A 21,709-nucleotide genomic window follows, 5' to 3' on the forward strand; every position below is an offset into this window, starting at 1 on the left:
CTGGGTTTTTTTTTTCCAGCCAAAAAACGTCCCTGCCAAAAAACATTGATTATAGTCTGTATGTGCATGGACACATAGGATAACATGCCGGGGATGGACACATAGGATAACATGCCGGGGATGGACACATAGGATAACATGCCGGGGATGGACACATAGGATAACATGCCGGGGATGGACACATAGGATAACATGCCGGGGATGGACACATAGGATAACATGCCGGAGATGGACACATAGGATAACATGCTGGGGATGGACACATAGGATAACATGCCGGAGATGGACACATAGGATAACATGCTGGAGATGGACACATAGGATAACATGCTGGGGATGGACACATAGGATAACATGCCGGGGATGGACACATAGGATAACATGCCGGGGATGGACACATAGGATAACATGCTGGGGATGGACACATAGGATAACATGCCGGAGATGGACACATAGGATAACATGCTGGGGATGGACACATAGGATAACATGCTGGGGATGGACACATAGGAGAACATGCTGGGGATGGACACATAGGATAACATGCTGGGGATGGACACATAGGATAACATGCTGGGGATGGACACATAGGATAACATGCTGGGGATGGACACATAGGAGAACATGCTGGGAATGGACACATAGGAGAACATGCTGGAGATGAACACATAGGATAACATGCTGGAGATGGACACATAGGATAACATGCTGGGGATGGACACATAGGATAACATGCTGGAGATGGACACATAGGATAACATGCCGGGGATGGACACACAGGATAACATGCCGGGGATGGACACACAGGATAACATGCCGGAGATGGACACATAGGATAACATGCTGGGGATGGACACATAGGATAACAGGCCGGGGATGGACACGTAAGATAACACGCCGGGGATGGACACGTAGGATAACACGCCGGGGATGGACACGTAGGATAACACGCCGGGGATGGACACGTAGGATAACACGCCGGGGATGGACACGTAGGATAACACGCCGGGGATGGACACGTAGGATAACACGCCGGGGATGGACACGTAGGATAACACGCCGGGGATGGACACGTAGGATAACACGCCGGGGATGGACACATAGGATAACATGCTGGGGGGGTTTACTAACTGTAGAAAAAACGCCAAAAGCCAAAATCAGCCGCTGTAAAAACGTCCCGTGTGCATGAGGACTAAGACACAGGAGAAATGGATGTGGAAGGTATAAAGTTTGACATTTCTCAGATCCGTTTCCCTCGCATTAGATGCAGGAGGCCGTGTGCAGGAGGGTTGATGAGTCATTTGGCTGCCTTCGGTTTGTGTAATCAGCAGACGCTTACACTGCAATAATACACTGAATATCTACTCTCTAATTGTGAAACTCTTGTATAATGGCTGTTTCATAAATGTCAGTTAGAGGCCAGTTGTATAATTTGAGAAATCATTAATCTGTACTTGAAAATGCATTAGAAAACACTTGTGGGGAGCGGGGGTTGATTTGCTAAAGAAGTTGATAGCAAAGATAATGATTATTAATACGGTGATCCTGTGTGCACCGGAAATAAACCGTGTGAAAGAGAGTCACAAAATTGATTTTGTTATCATATATTTGGTTGATTGCTATGAAGACAGATTCACCCTCTTGGCTAACCCAATGAACATTCACTCTGCAAAGGAAACACATTGTGGTGAAGTGACACTAAACTCTGAGTGCACTGTTCATTCTTAGGGCCCATGTACACTGCAGCTGATAAACTGACATTTAGGAGCTTTTCTGCATTTTTTTTTCAGCAGCCCCTGAACTCTCCCTAATGTTTTCCTATGTGTCCATGTACACATCGTCCTTTACAGGCAGTTGAGTTTACAGTCCTTTTTTTGAATGCACCAAACTTGCGTTCAGGAGTTGATTTTACTGGCATTTCAAGTGCTAAACGCTTGTAAACGCGGTTACCCGCATTTAGAAGCGTTTGCGTTTTAAAAGCATTTTTTAACTGTTCCATGTCCAGATGCTGGCCGGAGCCTCTTTTCATCCTCAGAAATGCATGCAAAGCGTTTTCCATGTATTCAAATGGACCCGGTACACCCGCGCAGTCAGTTCCAGGTTTCGCGTGAAGGAAAAAATGTTAGAGCGTGCCGCATTATGATGGGATCCATAGTGAATACAACCAGAAAAGACAGGTCATCTCAACACATACTGCTCTCTCTGCTTCTGCTCTCTCTATTCCTCTCAAAATGTCTGAAATAGTTAGTTTTTCACTATTTTTCAGTGCATTCTGGGCATTTGGAAGGTCTCCTGAGGTTATCTTTTAAAAATGCTTCTAAACACAAACGTGCATAAACGCGTTCTGTAAATGCAGGTAAACTGCCGTTTTTTAACCTATGTTTTCCAGCAGTCAGTTTCCATCATTCAGAAGAGTTTTCCAAACACCCCGTGTACATGGGCCCTGAAACAGAAGTGAGTGGTGGGGGTGGGGGGGGGGGGGGATGTTGGGGAGCTCATGGAGGAAATGTAGAAGAGAGGATTTTAAGTAATCTGCACGCTTAAAATCATTTTTTTCAAATTTCTGTAAAGCGGCCATGCTGAGTGGCTGACCTCATGTGCTTAGAAGGAACCAAGCTGGCCGCTCAACACAGGACCTGGAAGCAAGTGGAGATCACTAGAGTAGTTGTGTCTACTTCCGTGATATTTCAGGGGCATCAGCCAGGTATGGTATATACAGAGTTAGATTGGTCCAAACTGAACCAATGTAACGACGTATAAATATTCATACCTGCAATTATTCTTTAATGGCTGACACAAATCTTAAACATTTTAAAGGATAAGTTCACCTTTGGAACATGTTATATGTTTCACCCGTTTATCGTCACACAAATATGTGTGACGCTAGCAGCAATGGGTTAAAATGACAACACGATGCATTTTCAGCTCTGAATTCCAAAGCACCTGTTGTCAGCCCTATCTACTTTCATTTCTTATGGATTACATGGCTCTCTTCTCATCTTCTCCTCCCTCCTCATCTCCACGACCACTCCATGTGCACAGGCAAAAAGCATAGGAAGTTATCAGCTCACAAGCTTTCTGGCAGGATCAACAGGTATTTTTGCATTTTTAAAATGGATCTAGTTATATTTTTAATGGTATACAGACCAAGAGAAGTTCGTTGTTGGGGTTTGTGTACAAGCGCAATGTCATTCATTTCCATGCCATTCATTTCCATGGCTTTGTGTTTATGCAAGGGTTCACTTCAATCTTGTTTGGTGGAAGAATGAAACACGCTGGGATTTTCTTTTTAATGAAGAATGTCAGTGTGAGATCTCCTACTGAAAATATAGCAGCGCATTTGGTTTGAATCATTCTTTAGACTTAAGCCGGCCATACATGGGTCAAAATTCGACCGATTTATCGTCAGAAAATCGGCTGATTTTCGCTCTGTTAGTGGGTCAATGGCACCGGCCAATTTTCATAGGTTCCTCCCCTTTTCGGTGATCGGGCATGTTGGAAAATTCGTGAAAAACGTCCAATTTCCGACTCGATGGTCAAATCGTACGATCGTTTTTCTGAAAAGAATATGCACATGAGCCATGACCTGGAAGCAACAGACGTTTCGCCTGTTATATGGGGTGAACTTTATGACTTGGTCGGCCGATTTTCGAAATGGCACCATCGGATTACCGAGCGAACAACGTTTTCGATTTTTGGACAAAAAATCGTTTGGAATTCGACTCATGTATGGCCTGCATTACCAGCAGTTCTATAGCTGCTGTGTCAGCCAGTGTTGCTATTCGGTAGTATTTACTCAGAATGTTCATGATATTGATCTTTGAAGAACTGACTACTTCATAGATGAGGAAGCAATAAATGCAGCATCCATCGGGCCCAGCAAACAGACTGGATTATTCATAAGGAAGGACAAATACCAATAACAAGAATGCTCTTGCAGCCAATCGATTTTTAAGCTTGGCTCAGGGAAAGCAGCAAATGATATAGTTGAAGTTTGGAGCTGTTGGCAGACTTGCTTCTCATGATGGTGGATGTCCAGGGTTCTCTGGTTTCAGTAAGGCCTTATGCACACTGGGTGTTTAGCCCTGGTGCATGAGACTCCAGTGTGGGTGGAAGATACAGGAACACTGTCCAGCCCCACTGGTGGCCGCATGTAAAGTCTATGAGAGGTTGACATCTGCTGCAGCTGGACAGTGAACCATGCTCATATTTATGTCCGTGTGCACCCGAGGACGAATGCCTGAAATGCAAGCAGGCTGAAGTTGTATGAGACAGGGGCGTATCTACCGCAAGGCAAACAAGGCATTTGCCTAGAGTGGCAATTTTTTGAGGGGCGGCAATTTTTGGTTGGGCGGGTCGCCCCCCCACAAAAAGGGACCTTTTGAATAGCAGTGGATGGCAGGAAGATTGATGTGGTGGGGCGTGGGGGAGGGCAGTTGCAGAGCGACGGTCGGTCGTGTACCTCTCCCTCCAACAGCTGACGAGCCAGGACCAGGGGACAGCCGGGAGCAGGGAGAGGAGAAGTGGACTGGAGGAGTGGAAAGAGACTGGAGGAGGTGAGAGGGGGAGGAAGAGAGAGAGAGAGGGGGAGAAGGAGAAAGAAAGGGAGAGAGAATCATATATACATACACACATTTATTGAACTCTGTCGCTCTCTCATTGGGGAGGGGGGTGCAACATTTTTGTGTTGCCTAGGGCAGCACAAAATCTAAATACACTACTGGTATGAGAGATATATGGGTGTATGAAAAAACCAACCTGCATACACACCTCCTTGCTGCAGCATCTGTCTACTGCTACAGATGTCCCCTGCCGGCTCTGTGCCCGAGAACTGAGCGATCACATGACCACCGATTGCTCAGTTCTGTCTGCACAGAGCGGACTGTGGTGAATGTCAGTCACTGCTTTCCACTCTGGCTCTATGTCCTGGAGGAGCAAAGTGGATATGTTGCCAATGACAATCAGTTAGATACCCCTGTCATGCCTCAATCATGTGGGTTGTAGCGTTTTTGGGGTTTTTATACTGGGTGGAGTCAAGCCATGGCAGGTCCAGTCATGTATTGGATGCTATGGCATCTGTAGGGTTAACCATATCTAATATCTCCAGCACATCATTAATAATGTTAAAGCGGAGTTCCAGTCTCCTTGGCACTTTTCTACAAAAAGCACCTCCGTGATTCTTTTCAGTTGCAGCATATAATGAGGACAGTGTTCTAAGTGTATGTCGTTTACTTGTAAATGTGACATTCCTCAGCAGGATCCCGGCAGGCGGGCAGCGGCCATTACTAGCGTGGGCATCTGAAGCCAGCTCCTACTTTCTTCTGGATTCGGTGCAGCTGTCTACCCAGCATGCACCTCCTGATCTCACGCTTGCGCTGTAAGGACACAGGACGGCACACTGTTTGTAGGTTGGCATAACAATGGAGGTGGCGACGGAAGATCCCGTCCCGTTGTTATGGCCACCTGTCAGTCATTCCTCCCGATAAACGTCACTTCCGGTAAGGACACAGGACGGCACACTGTTGTTTGTAGGTTGGCATAACAATGGAGGTGGCGACGGAAGATCCCGCCCCGTTGTTATGGCCACCTGTCAATCATTCCGGTCAAGAAATACCGCGAGACCATTAGGCTTCCCAAATACACCTGGGAAAACCCAAGAGTCCTAGGGAATCGCCTAATGACGAAATCGCCTAGACGGCCGGACCGGAAGTGCAGGATACTGACAGCAAAAAAAGGTATTTAGAAATCAATAAATGAAAAAAAACAATATCTCATAACAGACTGTTCTGCGGGTGGGCATTGTGTGGCAAGGATCATGAAAAATAGGGCGGAACTCCACTTTAAAGTGAGAAATCACATAAATTGATTCATTCGGAGCATCTGCATGACAGAGTACATTGACCATGATTGTTTCTCAGCTGTTTATTACAGACATTTTTCTTTATATCAATATTTTTGGTCTTTTGTTTTTCAGGTGGTTTTTGTTAAAAAGGTGTCCCCTTTTTCCAGTATCAACACCACCCAGATGCAGAGTGAGAAGAAATATGATATATACTTCAGTGATGGCAAAGTATTTTCTCTGTACAGGTAACACAAAGTTGTTTTTTTTGGTTTCTCTTTTTGTCATACGCCATTTTCCACCTTATGTCTCATCCCTCGTGTGTGTTTGTGCAGGCGGTTGCTGCAACACGAATGTTGGATGTGTCCTGAGATGAGACCTTTCCACACCTTTGCTGACCTAGAGCAACATATGAGAAAACATCATGAGCTCTTCTGCTGTAAGCTGTGCGTGAATCATTTGAAGGTACGGGCACCAAAGTCGCAGGGAAAGCTGGGGGCAGCTTCAACCTCCCAGCAGCTACCACATAGGAGAACAGCTGTGATGGGGACATGTGGTCACTGTTAAAGTTGGGTCTGTGTTCAGGCAGATGCATTGATTGGTTGGACCTCACTGTCTTTAAAAGCACCCATGTCGCCCACCACAGTTGGCTGTACTCCAGTGGCTGTAGAGGGGTGCAGAGGGCGTTTTTGGCAGCTTTGCATGTTGGAGTAATAAAAGGGCAGCAGTAGGTCTGTCAAATGATCCAGGTTGCCAGAAATGTTTAGGTGTGCTGTTAACATAACTTAACCACTTCACGTCCGGACGCTTTTACCCCCTTCCTACCCAGGCCAATTTTCAGCTTTCAGCGCTGTCACACTTTGAATGAAAATTGCGCGGTCATGCAACACTGTACCCATATGAATTTTTAATAATTTTTTTGAGACAGATAAAACTTTATTTTGGTGGTATTTATTCACCACTGGGATTTTTTTTGCTTGCTATATAAATAAAAAAGTCCAAACATTTTGAAAAGTGTTTTTCTTATCAGGGTGGATTTGATTTAAATCAAACTGATTTAAATCACGATTTAAATCACTAGTCAGTAAGGCTTGATTTAAATCCTAGTTTTCTACATAAAGACTAATTCTTGCTGGTATAACTTTAATATGCAAGTAGATGAAGATTTTTAGAATAACAACTTTTCATATTAGTTTTTTTATCCCCAGTTTAATAGGTTAATCCTTCATATTTGGACAACTTTTCTGTTGTACTTAGGAAGGAGAAAAATAATCATTACCTTAATAATAACAATTTAAATAGATTTATTCATTTGAAACAATAACATTCCAGCAGATGTGATTTGCTTAAACATCCATGTTTGTTAACTAATTTGGCTAAACAAAATATATATATTTTAAGAAACGTAGACTGTCAGCCCCTTCCTCCTCACACTTAGTTTCACTTTCTTCTTGTGCAGATCTATTCCACTCCAAACAATCAGAAAAATATTGTTTTTATTCTATTCACTGAACTTCTTGAAACTTAGCACTGAAGGGGTTGATTCTGTATTCATAGGTTTGTAGAAGTTAGGATGAAGGTCTTTTTCTTAACTCTGTTCATGTTATAACATTTTTGCTGTGAAGAAGAGCCATGTGATCTCCGCCGAGTCAAATTCAGTTTTGAGACCTGCAAAAGTAAACCAATCATCTGTGATAATATCTTGTAGGCAGAGAAACTGCCCAATAATCTTACAAAAACCTCTGGAAGAGCATGACATTGTGAATGGATTCATGGAATTTATTTACCAAAACAATTAAACATATACAGCCTTATTCTACATAATTAAAAAACTAATCTTTATTTCATGATGGAATAACCTTTGGATGGTAATATATTTTCCTCAAAAATAATTTTATTTAAAAAAATCTGATTTAAATAAAAAAAATCTGTTTTTTTTTTTTTTTTTTTTAAATCATTGATTTTTATCCACCCTGTTTCTTATAAAATTTTGCAAATAATCTTTCTTCATACATCTTGGCCAAAATGTATTCAGCTATCTTTTTAGTCAAAAAAAATTACCCAAATTATTTTATAACCAAAAATTCTAATTTTTCAAAATGTTTTTTAAATTTTTATTTTATTTTTTATATTATTATTTTTTTTAACATACAGTCACTCCAACAGTACAGTGTCACCATAGGGACACTGTACTACTTGTGGAGGGTGATGAAGATTTATTTTGTTTTTGTTTTATTTTACACTGATTGCTTTTACACACATAAAGGCTGTAAAAGCAATCATATCTCTTTCTGACTGCATTCTTGCAGCCATTGAGAAATACTGTGAGAGCTGTGATTGGTCACATGGTTCAAGGCTGTTGTGAATAGCCTTGTACCATGTGATCTTTGTGATCATTCACAGATTTCACACATAGTTAGCAATGATGTCAGGAAGTGACATCTTGTTTATTACTATTTATGTGATCACTGATTGACCAATCAGTGATCACATGATCGGGACCTCACACAGAGGTCCCATACAGCGATCGGTGTTCGGAGGACACAGCGGGCACCGGATCATGGTGCCGTGCGCTTTCGGGGAGCGTGCACAGGCTAAAATGGCGGGCGCAGTTTATGAATGGCAACCCGCCCCCATCCGGCCGTTTATATACATGGGCCTGACGCAAAGTGGTTAAAACCTGTAGGGAGAATGCAGTTTTATTGAATAGATTTTGAATGCATTAATAATGCAGAGAATCCACAATGTGACTTTTCCACTGTAAATAAGCCACTACTTTTGTACTGTATAAAGTTGTGGTCAGTATTGCTTGAACAGTCCTTCTTCTGTTTCAGAATTTTACCTATGAGAGGAAGTGGTACAGCCGCAAGGACCTGGCTCGCCATCGTATCCATGGTGACCCAGAGGACACTTCCCATCGTGGTCATCCTCTCTGCAAATTCTGCGATGAACGATATCTCGACAATGACGAGTTGCTGAAACATTTACGCAGGGACCATTACTTCTGCCATTTCTGTGACTCCGAGGGGGCCCAGGAATACTATAGGTTGGTACCCTTAAATTAAGCATGTGAAATACAACCAAAAATTAGGCCAAATCTTTATAGTTTTAAATGCTAAGTGGTGTAAGATGGTGGAGAGTATCATGCTATCACGGAAAGCTTACTATCTTGGCTGTCATTTTATAATCTGTCTCAAGCTTCCTAAAATATTTCTTATGTTGTCCTTTATAATATCTGAGCTTTCCCTTTTTAAGGCTCCTTTCACACAAAGGGTCTGATAAGGTTCGACTGTCAGTTTTTCGACCTGACTGAACAGTCTATTGACACCTATGGGTGTAAATGGACTTGAGTCAGTTTACATCCACCTACCTCCGATCTGATCCGCTAAAAAAACAAAAAACAAAACGAACAATGAAGGGGATCTGTCCCCTTCTATTTAGGCAGATCGGATTGAAGGGCAGTTGGGTGTAAACTGAAATAGGGTTCTGTTTACCCCTGGCTGCCCATAGTGCACAGCGGGCTCTGTTCATGTCTGATCTGCAGAAACTGTGCAGACCCGGACCTGTCATCCACCCACTATGCTTTTATCAGCAAACAGATCCCCCTGCTGGAGTCCATTTACCCCTGGATGCCCATAGTGCACAGCGGGCTCTGTTCATGTCTGCTCTGCAGAAACTGAGCGGACACAGACCTGTCATCCACCCACTATGCTTTTATCAGCAAACAGATCCCCCTGCTGGAGTTCGTTTACCCCTGGCTACCCATAGCGGGCTCTGTTCATGTCTGCTCTGCAGAAACTGAGCGGACACAGACCTGTCATCCACCCACTATGCTTTAATCAGCAAACCACAAGCACCGAGAGTAAAGGATTGGATATGAAGGGTGGAGAGGACTTACAAATTGGAGGAACTCTACCACATGGAGGAAGATAGGATGGAGATTTTCCGGAAAAGTGGGAAGAATTTAAAAGGTCAAATTCATACCTGGAATATATGTACTAGGGAAAAGAAGTCATGGAGGATCAATATAATATTAAATTAAAAAATAAAAAGTAATAGTCTTTTAGGATAAATAGAACGAGTAGGAAAGAAATCAATCAGGGCTGCGGGGGAGGGCTTAAAGGCTGGGGAGGTATGGGGTAGGAGGGAGGGGTTGGGAGAGGGGGGGAAGGATACCAAGAGTAATGTCAATGTTTGGATATATTGTTAGATAAATATGAGTATCATAGTATGGTGGTTTTGTTAGCTTTTGTATATGGAAAATGGTATTTTGAAAATTTATAATAAAATGTTCAAAAAACTGATCCCCCTGCTGGAGTCTGTTTACCCCTGGCTGCCCATAGAGCACAGCGGGCTCTATTCATGTGTGCTCTGCAGAAACTGAGCGGACACAGATCTGTCATCCACCCACTATGCTTTAATCAGCAAACAGATCCTCCTGCTGATCAAAACGGAGTCTGTGTGAAAGGGGCCTAAGGTAGAGATTTTTAGTCGGCTCTATTTTCTCTTGTTCAGTCCACCGGCTGAATAATTTCCCCCATCCACACCAACAGCTGTGAATGGTGGGAACGCCACTGACATCTATTGTAATTATTCAGCTTCGACACCCGCAGCTGCCTGAATACCTGAAAAGTGACCGCGTAAGAAACGATCAGCCAATAGTCTTACACCCAGCTCAGTAGACTTTTAAATTACCTTTGTACAGCCTAATGCAGGGCCACCATTGCTTAACCCCTTCCCGCCGACGCCTCCCGGCCCTTTAAGAGATTCTGACGTCGGGAGGCGGGGCGGTGGGGGCGTGGTTTAGGAATCATGTGACCGCCGTGATGACGCGTCACGGCGGTCACATGATCGGGAAAGGTCCCGTTCGAAAGAGCGGAGCGGGACCTTTCCGTGAGTACTACACATGTGTGCGGGGAGCGCGCAGGGCGCGCGCTCTCAGCACATATGTATTTAGTTCCATGGACGCAAATGTGCGGCCGCTCGGCGTCTAGGCCCAGACGCCGGGAGGCCGCACATCTGCGTGCGGCCGGCGCAAAGGGGTTAAGCAGAAATTGGTTGAAATTTCAGCCATCTATGGCCGGCTTAAGGGTGACATTGTTTCCATAATAATCATTTAAAAAAAGTAGTCATGTGAAATGTTTAAAGGAAGGACTGTGTTGCCTCAGCTAGCTAGTTATGTTTTTGCTTTCAAGTTTTTAGTAGCGCATACACTCATCTTTTGAGTTGATTTCTTGTCTTGGTGTCACATGGATGGAAACTGGCATGGTCCCCCCAATACAAACCTAAAAAAAGGTCTACCTGGCGCTGTCTGTCTGCGGCAAAAAAAAAAAAATTGTCTGGTCTTAAAATTGAAGTTATCTTTTCTCCTGCAGCGACTACACTTTTCTACGGGAACACTTCCGTGAAAGTCATTTCCTGTGTGAGGAGGGTCGGTGCAACACAGAGCAGTTCACACACGCATTCCGTACTGAAATAGACTACAAGGCCCACAAGACATCCTGCCACAGCAAGAACCGTGCAGAGGCCAGGCAGAACCGTCAGATCGACATCCAGTTCAGCTACACTCCCCGGCATAACCGCAGGGCTGAAGGTATCATGAGACAAAGAGATCTGTTGGATTATCTCCTTGACATGTCACAAGCCTGATGAGTCAGAGCACATATACTAATTTTCCATCTTATGATTCTGTATCTCTTTGATCTTCTTTACCTAACCACAAATTCAAGTCCACTCTTTAACTATCTACATTTGTTCACAATATGCCCATAATAAAGACTGAGAAAAATCATAAACCTTGATATTAAAAAAAAAAAAAGTACGATTTATGGGATCCCTACTGAGTCAACCACTATACACTGTGGAAACATTCAAATGGGGACCTTTTGATGTTCAGTCACTTAATTTCAGCAATTTCCCACTCTAACCAAGAGATTTTGAAGTGTATCTAACCCCAAGAGCAGAAATGTAATGTATTTCTGCTCACTAGTCTGCATTCATTTTCATTTTCTGGCTAAGTACATTTTCTGCAAATTCAGAAAATGACTTGATCCTGAAAGAAATCCAGTGTCCTTGCAACGTCCTGTTTACTGAACAATGTTATCAGTTTTTCCAAGTTATCCTATGTAAAGTACACAACTCTGATGTGTTATGTTATGTGGTGGGGAAGTCCAAATTAAGAGAGCAGAGTATGGTGACAACGCTGCTGTGAGTAAGCATAGCCACCAGAAAACTAGATTTATATTACTGGCTGGATCACCAGGTGAAACTAAAGAACAGCCTGAAAAAACAAATTAATGTGGTATCCTCATCTATAAACTGGTGAGTAGCAATATATAGGGTTAGATTTACTAAAACCGGAGAGTGGAAAATCTGGTGCAGCTGTGCATAGTAGCCAATTAGCTTCTAACTTATTTAATTAAGCTTTGACAAAAAAAAAAAAGAAAAACCTGGAAGCTGATTGGAAAATGTGGTGCAGCTCTGCATAGAAACCAATCAGCTTCCAGGTTTTTTTTTTTTTTTTGTCAAAGCTTAATTAAATAAGCTGAAGATAGAAGCTAATTGGCTACTATGCACAGCTGCACCAGATTTTGTACTCTCCGGTTTTAGTAAATCTAACCATATATATTGCAACTCACTAAACTTGGTCATAAATGTCATTCCTAAGAGCCAGTACCACTAGACTCTTGCTACAAGTCCATTCACTATACTATTTTTCATTGGAAGATTTTTCCCAACTCCATTCTATTGTCTGGTACACAGTGGCAGAGAATGTAGCTCATTAGTGTGCTGCTTCTCTTTTCACTGTTTAGTCACAGGTCGGAGAGGGGACAAGACCTGTAAGTGTTATTTGACTGCAGCAGAGAGAAATCAGGCTTCATGCCCTGCCAGACAGGACTGTGCTGTGTGACAGAGTTGTGTAAATCTCAGGCCTAGATAGAAATACAATCCTTTAGCAGGAATAACAGCTGCCCCCCCCCCATTTAGCTGTTTGCCTCTAGTTAATTTTTAACCGCTTACCCGCCGCCGTATAGCAGATATACTGCGGGTGCGCAAAAACGTGTGTGTGTGTGTGTGTGTGTGTGTGTATGTATATATGTGTATATATGTGTGTGTGTGTGTGTGTGTGTGTGTATATATATATATATATATATATATATATATATATATATATATATATATATATGATTTTGCTATTCCAGGTAGGGGGCATGCGTGAGCCCTACCTGAGTCGCCATTTGCGGATGTCAGTCGTCGGGTCCCAGCCGGTGATTTCCCGCCGGCGCACGGTGATTACCGACCATCACCGATGGGGGAGGAAGACTGTTTTGTTCACAAACAGTCTTCCTCCCTGTCAGCTCGGGCACACTACACAGCACAGCCATCCCTATCAGTGTGCTTACAGTGAAGCACACACCCCCTGACCCCTAGTAAAACACTCCCTACACACAGTTAACCCTTTGATCGCCCCTCACATTAACACCTTCCTGCCCAGTGCCATTAGTACAGTGTTATTGCTGTTTTTTTAGCACTAATCACTGTATTGGTGTCACTGGGGATGTCAGTGACACCAAGTTAGTTCCAGTGTCAGAATGCCTGCCGCAGTCTCGCTATAAGTCACTGATCGCCGCCATTACTAGTAGGGGGGAAAAAAAAAATCCATATACCGCCATTTTTAAACGCTATATCTTTCACATACACCAATTGATTTTCACGTATTGGGATTTTGTTTAGCAAAAATACATTTTGGCCTAAATTTATGACGAAATTTTATTTTTTAAAAAAAAATTTTCTGGACCTGTTTAATAGGAAAAAGTCCAAAATATTGTTATTTTTATATTGTTAAATTATTTTTCTCAAAATTGTTGGTCTTTTTTTGCTTATAGCGCGAAAAATAAAACCCGCACAGGCGATCAAATACCACCGAACGAAAGCTCAATTCGTAGGAAAAAAAGGACGTAAATTTCATCTGTGTGCGGCGTTGCATGACTGCGCAATTGTCAGTTAAAATATTGCAGTGCCATAATGCAAAAAAATGGCCTGGTCAGGGAGGGGGGTTGATCCTCTGGAGGGCAAGTGGTTAAAGACATATAACGTCTCTCCTTTTATTTATGTACATTTTTTAACCATTATTTGTGCTGTTTTCTAGCGATGGTAGGAGGAGACGACTATGAAGAGGTTGACAGATATAACAGGCAGATGAGAGGACGTGGAGGGCAGCAAAACAAAAGAGGGAGCTGGAGATATAAACGGTGCGCAGTGACTTCTACTTTTAGATCTATTAATTGAAGGTAAACTAACTGAGATCCTAGCGAATTTGTTTCTAACTTGTTTGTGGCTTTGGCAGGGAAGAAGAAGATCGGGAGGTGGCAGCCGCTGTAAGAGCCTCCGTAGCAGCCAGGCGACAGGAAGAGATGGGGAGGAAACCAGCACTGGATGTTTCTGAGATTTCAAAATCTAGGAAAGAGGAGGCTCGGGATCCTGACGAGGGGCGCAGACCTAAGGCTGTTCCAAAACCCCCCACTGAAGCTGCAGGTGAGCATAGCTCATTTGCCATGTTAGTTCTGATATGTTACACAAACCGCCAAAATTTCCTCTTTTGGTTTTTCCTTATTTGCCCACAGTCAGAATCCTTTAGGGTCCTTTCACTGTGTTGAGTTGCATTGGTGAACGTGTGTTAACTTGCATTTTGCTCCCCATTAATGCATGCTGCATTAAACCAGCCTATTTATTTGACTGGGCTCCTTAAAGCGGAGCTCAACCCAAAAGGGGAAGTTCCGCTTTAAGCCTTTGTCCCTGCTCCCCATTAAGGATTGGCACCTTGGGGAAGCGGGTACCCGAATTTGACAGGTACCCGCTCCCACTTCTGCTGCCATCGCCTAGGCGATCAGATGCGTAAGTTGAAATCCCCTCCCCGTAGTCTTCAGGGACAAGTGACAGGTCCCAGAAGACGACGGGGCCATTCACAAAGTGCAGTGCTTCTCACGCATGCGCAGTGGGCACCCGGCTGTGAAGCTGCAAGCAGTCACAGCCGGGTGCTCACACTAAAGATGCTGGCACCAGGGAGAGAAGACGGCCGGTGAAACCACCTGTGGTGAGGACATCGCTGGACCGAGGGACAGGTAAATGGCTCTATTTTAAAAGTCAGCAGCTACAGTTTTTGTTGCTGCTGACTTTTTTTTTTTTTCAGGTGGAACTCCGCTGTGGCACATGTACCTGTAATGCAGCACACTACAGTGCACAGGACTGCTTTACTGTGTGTAATGGTACACTGCAATACATGTCCATTGGCAAGGAGGTGTTTAGAATGTCATTCAGAATGATAGGCACCTCAGCGCACAATACCTCATTATGGTGTTAGAGGCCCTAAAGCAGAGCTAAAATCTGCATTGTGGTAAGAGAACATTTGCCTTAATGTGCCATTGTGTACAGCATACTGACATTATGGCACGGTCCCTCCCAAAGCACCGTTCTCTACCAGCGTGATGTACGTGGTCTCCCACATTGCTTCTTTACTGCTACTGACATCAACTCTGCCAGTCATGTCCTTTGAATGGAGGTTGAGTGGATTAATGACAGGACCTCCACCACCCATTTAAAGCACTGGTCATGGGAGAATAGTAGTATGATGTCCCTGAATGACAGAGCGGAAGGGGCAGGCAGGCAGTGCAGCTCTTCACGGCTGCTGTTATCCCATACAGTACCAGAATATAGCCTTTCAGTGCAATATCTGGTAGATATGACAGAGGCGTAAAGGGAGAATCATTGCAGGAAACAGCAGCATGCAGAACATGGGATTCGCTCCATTCCGGGCAGAGTTTGCATGTTCTCCCTGTGCCTGCGTGGGTTTCCTCCGGGTACTCCGGTTTCCTCCTACACTCCAAAGACATGCTGGTAGGTTAATTGGATCCTGTCTAAATTGGCCCTAATATGTGTATGTATGAATGTGAGTTAGGGACCTTAGATTGTATGCTCCTTGAGGGTTAGGGACTGATGTGAATGTACAATATATATGTAAAGCGCTACGTAAATTGACGGCGCTATATAAGTACCTGTAATAATAATAATAATTCCACATAACTAATGTGTTTTATGCTGTTTCTCAAAAAAAAAAAAAAAAAAGTACTAAACTTCAACTTTAATGGTAAAGCTACAAACCAAATGACCCGAACTCCGTTATGGACAACACTTTGCAGAGGTGCTGTGGATTTGCATGTTTTTAGGAATTTCACGACTTTAAACCTGAAATAAATAACCTTGCAAACGAGAGCTCCAAATCATATATTTATTAGCGAAAATACAGCTGTATGAGAGCACCCATGCCCTGCCCATCAGATGCTCTGGTTACATTGATTACAGTTCTCATTTTTTTAGGGTTTCTATAGTACATGCTACACCCTTCATTGCTTAGCAGTTGACAACAGTTATGATGTATAGTGGACCAGTCTGCAACATTTTATCAGTATCAAAGGTGCATTAATACTTCGCACGCCAATGGTACAGTGGACCAACATGTGCCAAATGTAGCTGAATACACAAAAACAACTGAATATATATATTCAATAGAGAAGATGGGACTTTCAGGGTGCATGGACAGGAATACCACACATTAAAAGTTATATAATTTTTCTTTCGTATTTTTGTAAAAAACACAAGAAAGGATAAAATACAGAAACATAAAAACAATTTCAGTTCTAAGAATACCAACTGAGATTCAAACTTGGTTAGGTAAATGTAGTTACTCCCTACATGTTTCGCCCTCACGGGCTTCTTCAGAGATTTGACTGATATAATATAACTGATTATATCTGTTTGAAAATAAAAGTGCATATATCAATATATGCCTAATAATAGCCATTTCTAATGCAATAAACCTTACTCTGAGATAGAGAGATAGATATATATATATAGATAAAACTTAATTGAACACTCTTATTACTGTTATTTCATTATAATATATTATTAGGATGTAGGCTATAGCAGGGTGGATTTGATTTAAATCACTAGTCAGTAAGGCTTGATTTAAATCCTAGTTTTCTACATAGACTCATTCTTGCTGGTATAACTTTAATATGCAAGTAGATGAAGATTTTTAGAATAACAACTTTTCATATAAGTTTTTTTTATCCCCAGTTTAATAGGTTAATCATTCATATTTGGACAACTTTTCTGTTGTACTTAGGAAGGAGAAAAATAATCATTCCCTTAATAATAACAATTTAAATAGATTTATTCAACTGAAACAATAACATTCCAGCATATGTGATTTGCTTAAACATCCATGTTTGTTCACTAATTTGGCTAAACAAAATCTATATATTTTAAGAAACGTAGACTGTCAGCCCCTTCCTCCTCACACTTCGTTTCACTTTCTTCTTGTGCAGATCTATTCCACTCCAAACAATCAGAAAAATATTGTTTCTATTCTATTCACTGAACTTCTTGAAACTTAGCAGTGAAGGGGTTGATTCTGTATTCATAGGTTTGTAGAAGTTAGGATGAAGGTCTTTTTCTTAACTCTGTTCATGTTATAACATTTTTGCTGTGAAGAAGAGGCATGTGATCTCCGCTGAGTCAAATTCAGTTTTGAGAACTGCAAAAGTAAACCAACATCTGTGATAATATCTTGTAGGCAGAGAAACTGCCCAATAATCTTACAGAAAGCTCTGGAAGAGCATGACATTGTGAATGGATTCATGGAATTTATTTACCAAAAAAATTAAACATATACAGCCTTATTCTACATAATTAAAAAACTAATCTTTATTTCATGATGGAATAACCTTTGGATGGTAATATATTTTCCTCAAAAAGCATTTTATTTAAAAAAAATCTGATTTAAATAAAAAAAATCTGATTTTTTTTTTTTTTTTTTTTTTTTAAATCATTGATTTTTATCCACCCTGGGATATAGTAAGGATCACCTTTATCCCTATTCACATGTACCTGAGTCATTGAGACCGTTTCACTAGATTTTTTTTGCTGCCTAGTTGGAGAATGCGCTAAAGAACATTTGTATTAGATCATGTATTGCCCCCCCCTTGTACATTTGTTTGCTAGCTCTAAATTGATCTGAGTGGCTGCCAACTTTGTTTTAGTTTTTTCTATCTTCACTGCAATTTCTCGCACTTCTGCTTTACTGACAGCAATAACAGCTCGAAGAGGTTGTAATTCTTTACCCATTCTCCTGAAATCTTCCCAGTGGTAAAAAAATTAAAAACCTGATGGATGTTCTGACTCTTCAATCAACCAAATTTTAAGAATAACATTTTTTGGTTGCAGCTGCTCTGTATTGCTCAACCGTATTCGGATTTTTCCTTTAAAAAGTGGAAATTGACCATTTTTCAGTTTGTCTCCCTGTTATCTAACCCAGCGTTTCTCAACCAGGGTGCCTTGAGGCTTCTTCAGGGGTGCCTTGAGGCTTCTTCAGGGGTGCCTTGAGGCTTCTTCAGGGGTGCCTTGAGGCTTCTTCAGGGGTGCCTTGGCAAAATGTCCAAAAATTGCCCAAAACTTGTCAACAAGCCTGCCTTTTAGTTACACAAAAGCCACAGGTTTTCACTATGGGCACACAGGCACCCTTACGACCTTCTACCTGCCGGTGTCCTGACAGCCAATAACCTCATCAGTTGATGTTGATAAGGAGGATGTCAGCTGCCCGCACAGCATCGTATTTGACCCTCCCCTGCCTCTCTCAGTGCTGGGTTCACATTAGCTCAGTGATGGAGAAAATCTGAGGGAGAAGAGAAACATTGGAATACTAGTCAGTACCAGTGTGCAGAAGTGTATTTGCTTTGGAAGAATAAATCCCCTCTAATGTTGGGTGTCTTACATGTGTGGATGTTGCTGCGTTATACAAAACTATTAGAATCATTTTTCACATTTTAGAACGGGGTGCCTCAAGACTATAATTTTAAAAGGGTGCCTCGGGACTGTCCATAATTTTAAAGGGTGCCTTGACTGAAAAAAGGTTGAGAAACCCTGATCTAACCACTTGACCATATGTTATTAATACTTGTCAGTGACTGCCATGATTATACACTTCTATCCTCTTCTAGGCCCTGGTGATTCCAGCAAAGTGACTGGCATATCTAATGGTGTCTTGAGAGAGGAGGACTTCCCTGCCATCGGCTCAGCTGTGGCCACTCCTTTGCTAAGGTAAGAAAGTTGGTTCTCATTTTCAGTTCAGATAATGAAAACTGGATCCTTTTTAACATAACTGTGCTGTGTATGTAGTCTTATGCAGGCCATAGATGGGGAGAAAAACGGCAGATTTTTCTTTTAAAAAACGAAAAATCGGTCGTTCAAGCGGCCAACGTTACCATCAATGGTAAAAAAAATCGGCCGATTTTCATCCCGTCTAGAGCCGGCAAAAAGTGTCCCTGCAGAGAGCTCTGCTATTTCTTTGACAGTTCTCTGACAGTTCCTTGACATTTACAGCGGTTGCAACATTGTATCTATTTGTTTCCATTTAGGATACAGATGTTTTTATTCGGAAACAAATAGATACAATGTTGCAACCGCTGTAAATGTCAAGGAACTGTCAGAGAACTGTCAAAGAAATAGCGGAGCTCTCTGCAGGGACACTTTTTGCCGTACTGGAATTCCTCTAATTTTTCATTCTTTTTCTCCTGCTTCATCATCATCCTCTTCTTCTTCATCATCATCCTCTTCTTCTTCTTTTTCTTCATCATCATCATCCTCTTCTTCTTCGTCATCATCATCCTCTTCTTCTTCTTCTTCCTCTTCATCATCATCATCCTCTTCTACTTCTTCTACTTCTTCTTCCTCTTCATCATCATCCTCTTCTTCTTCTTCTTCTACTTCTTCCTCTTCATCCTCTTCTTCTTCTTCTTCTTCTTCTACTTCTTCTTCTTCTACTTCTTCCTCTTCATCCTCTTCTTCTTCTTCTTCTTCTTCTACTTCTACTTCTTCTTCCTCTTCATCATCATCATCCTCTTCTTCTTATACTTCTTCTACTTCTTCTTCCTCTTCATCCTCTTCATCCTCTTCTTCTTCATCATCTTCATCCTCTTCTTCTTCTACTTCTTCTTCCTCTTCATCATCTTCATCCTCTTCTTCTTCTTCTACTTCCTCTTCATCTTCTTCTTCTTCTTCTACTTCCTCTTCATCTTCATCCTCTTCTTCTACTTCTTCTTCCTCTTCATCATCATCCTCCTCTTCTACTTCTTCCTCTTCATCATCATCCTCCTCTTCTACTTCTTCCTCTTCATCATCTTCATCCTCTTCTACTTCTTCTTCCTCTTCATCATCGTCTTCTTCTTCTACTTCTTCCTCTTCTTCATCATCGTCTTCTTCTACTTCTTCCTCTTCTTCATCATCGTCTTCTTCTTCTACTTCTTCTTCCTCTTCATCATCATCTTCATCCTCTTCTTCTACTTCTTCTTCCTCTTCATTATCTTCATCCTCTTCTTATTTTTCTTCTTTTTGTCTTCCTCTTGCAGGTCACTGCTCATGCGCAGATTTTTTTATCAGTAAAAAATCGGCCGATTTGCCCATTACTGCCGCGAAAATCGGCCGATCGGCAAAATCGGCCGATTTTTTTCCAACTTTACCGAAAAAAAAAACGGCCAAAACACCGAAAAACGGCCGACCAAATCGCCCACTAACGATCCGAAAATCGGCCGATTTTCGACCCATCTATGGCCTGCATTCGTTTCTGAGTCTAACAGACGAATAAATCTTGGTGCCCGCTTGTCAGCTTTTTATGGCTGGTACATTGGTTTTGGAGCTGTATAATGGGTTAACTGGCTTGTGAATTCTACAGTAAAGAGATTCTGACAGTAGTATAGAACATATCCAGTAGATACCCGCTGTAAAAATTTAGGTTAAATAAAGTACAGCTTGAATATGTACCTGTCTAGCAGGCGGTAGATGATATATTTTTTTTTTCTTAATTTGTGGAACTCTGAGTCCTACCTATATGTTACTTCTGGGTGAGTTGGATAGCATGTCCTGTGTTGGGAGTTTTGTTTCCACATATGGGACCCTTCATCGCTATCATGTTCTCTAGTGACATAGGGGGTCACTGAAAGGCACCCCAGTGCCCAGCAGGGTATGTACATTGTGATGTGTCTGAAGTGTCCAATCCCTGCACGAATAAAGAATTTTTCACATGCCAGAATGGTAATTATACAACACATTCTTTTACAGGGGGCATCTGCTAAAGGGTTTTTTTTTTTTTTACAGGGTCATTTTAACCCCTTGCCTACAGGGCACTTATACCCCCTTCCTACCCAAGGCAATTTTCAGCTTTCAGCGCTGCCACACTTTGAATGACAATTGCACAGTCATGCAACACTGTACCTATATGACATTTTTATTATTTTTTTGAGACAGAGCTATATCTTGGTGGTATTTAATCACCTCGGGGTTTTTTATTTTTTGCGAAACAAACCAAAGACAACTGAAAATTGTGAAAACAAAACGTTTTTTCTTAGTTTTTGTTATACTATTTTGTAAATAAGTGATTTTTCTCCTTCACTGATGTGCACTAATAAGGCTACAGTGATTGGCACTGATAAGCTGCACTGATGGACACTGATAGGTGGCACTGATGAGGAGGCACTGGTAGGTTCCACTGATGGGCATTGACAGGCATCACTGATGAACACTGAAAGGCAGCACTCATATATGGCACTGATAGGTGGCACTGACTGGCAGCACTGATAGGTGGCACTGACTGGCAGCACTGATAGGTGGCACTGACTGGCAGCACTGATAGGTGGCACTGAAAGGCAGCTCAGATGGGCACTGATATCTGGCATTGATGGGCACTGGCAGGTGGCATGGATGAGCACTGACAGCTGGCATTGATGGACACTGATAGGTGGCTCTGCTGGGGCTACACTG

General features: G+C 42.2%; 1 protein-coding gene across 1 annotated transcript in view; it reads left to right on the top strand.

Annotated features, from left to right (window-relative positions):
* Window positions 1-21,709, top strand: part of ZNF598 (zinc finger protein 598, E3 ubiquitin ligase) — a 51,155-nt gene that overhangs the window by 12,473 nt on the left and 16,973 nt on the right. Inside the window, exons 3-9 of the mRNA XM_089686822.1 lie at window positions 5,975-6,087; window positions 6,175-6,304; window positions 8,674-8,885; window positions 11,215-11,432; window positions 13,989-14,091; window positions 14,187-14,374; window positions 18,895-18,994. Of these exons, the coding sequence (XP_089542948.1) occupies window positions 5,975-6,087; window positions 6,175-6,304; window positions 8,674-8,885; window positions 11,215-11,432; window positions 13,989-14,091; window positions 14,187-14,374; window positions 18,895-18,994 (1,064 nt within the window). The remainder of the gene's footprint in view (window positions 1-5,974; window positions 6,088-6,174; window positions 6,305-8,673; window positions 8,886-11,214; window positions 11,433-13,988; window positions 14,092-14,186; window positions 14,375-18,894; window positions 18,995-21,709) is intronic.

The sequence above is a fragment of the Staurois parvus genome, unplaced genomic scaffold (genome assembly GCF_062004578.1).
Source record: "Staurois parvus isolate SC_StPar_1 unplaced genomic scaffold, SC_StPar_1.0 ptg000412l, whole genome shotgun sequence".
Taxonomy (NCBI): Eukaryota; Metazoa; Chordata; class Amphibia; order Anura; family Ranidae; genus Staurois; species Staurois parvus.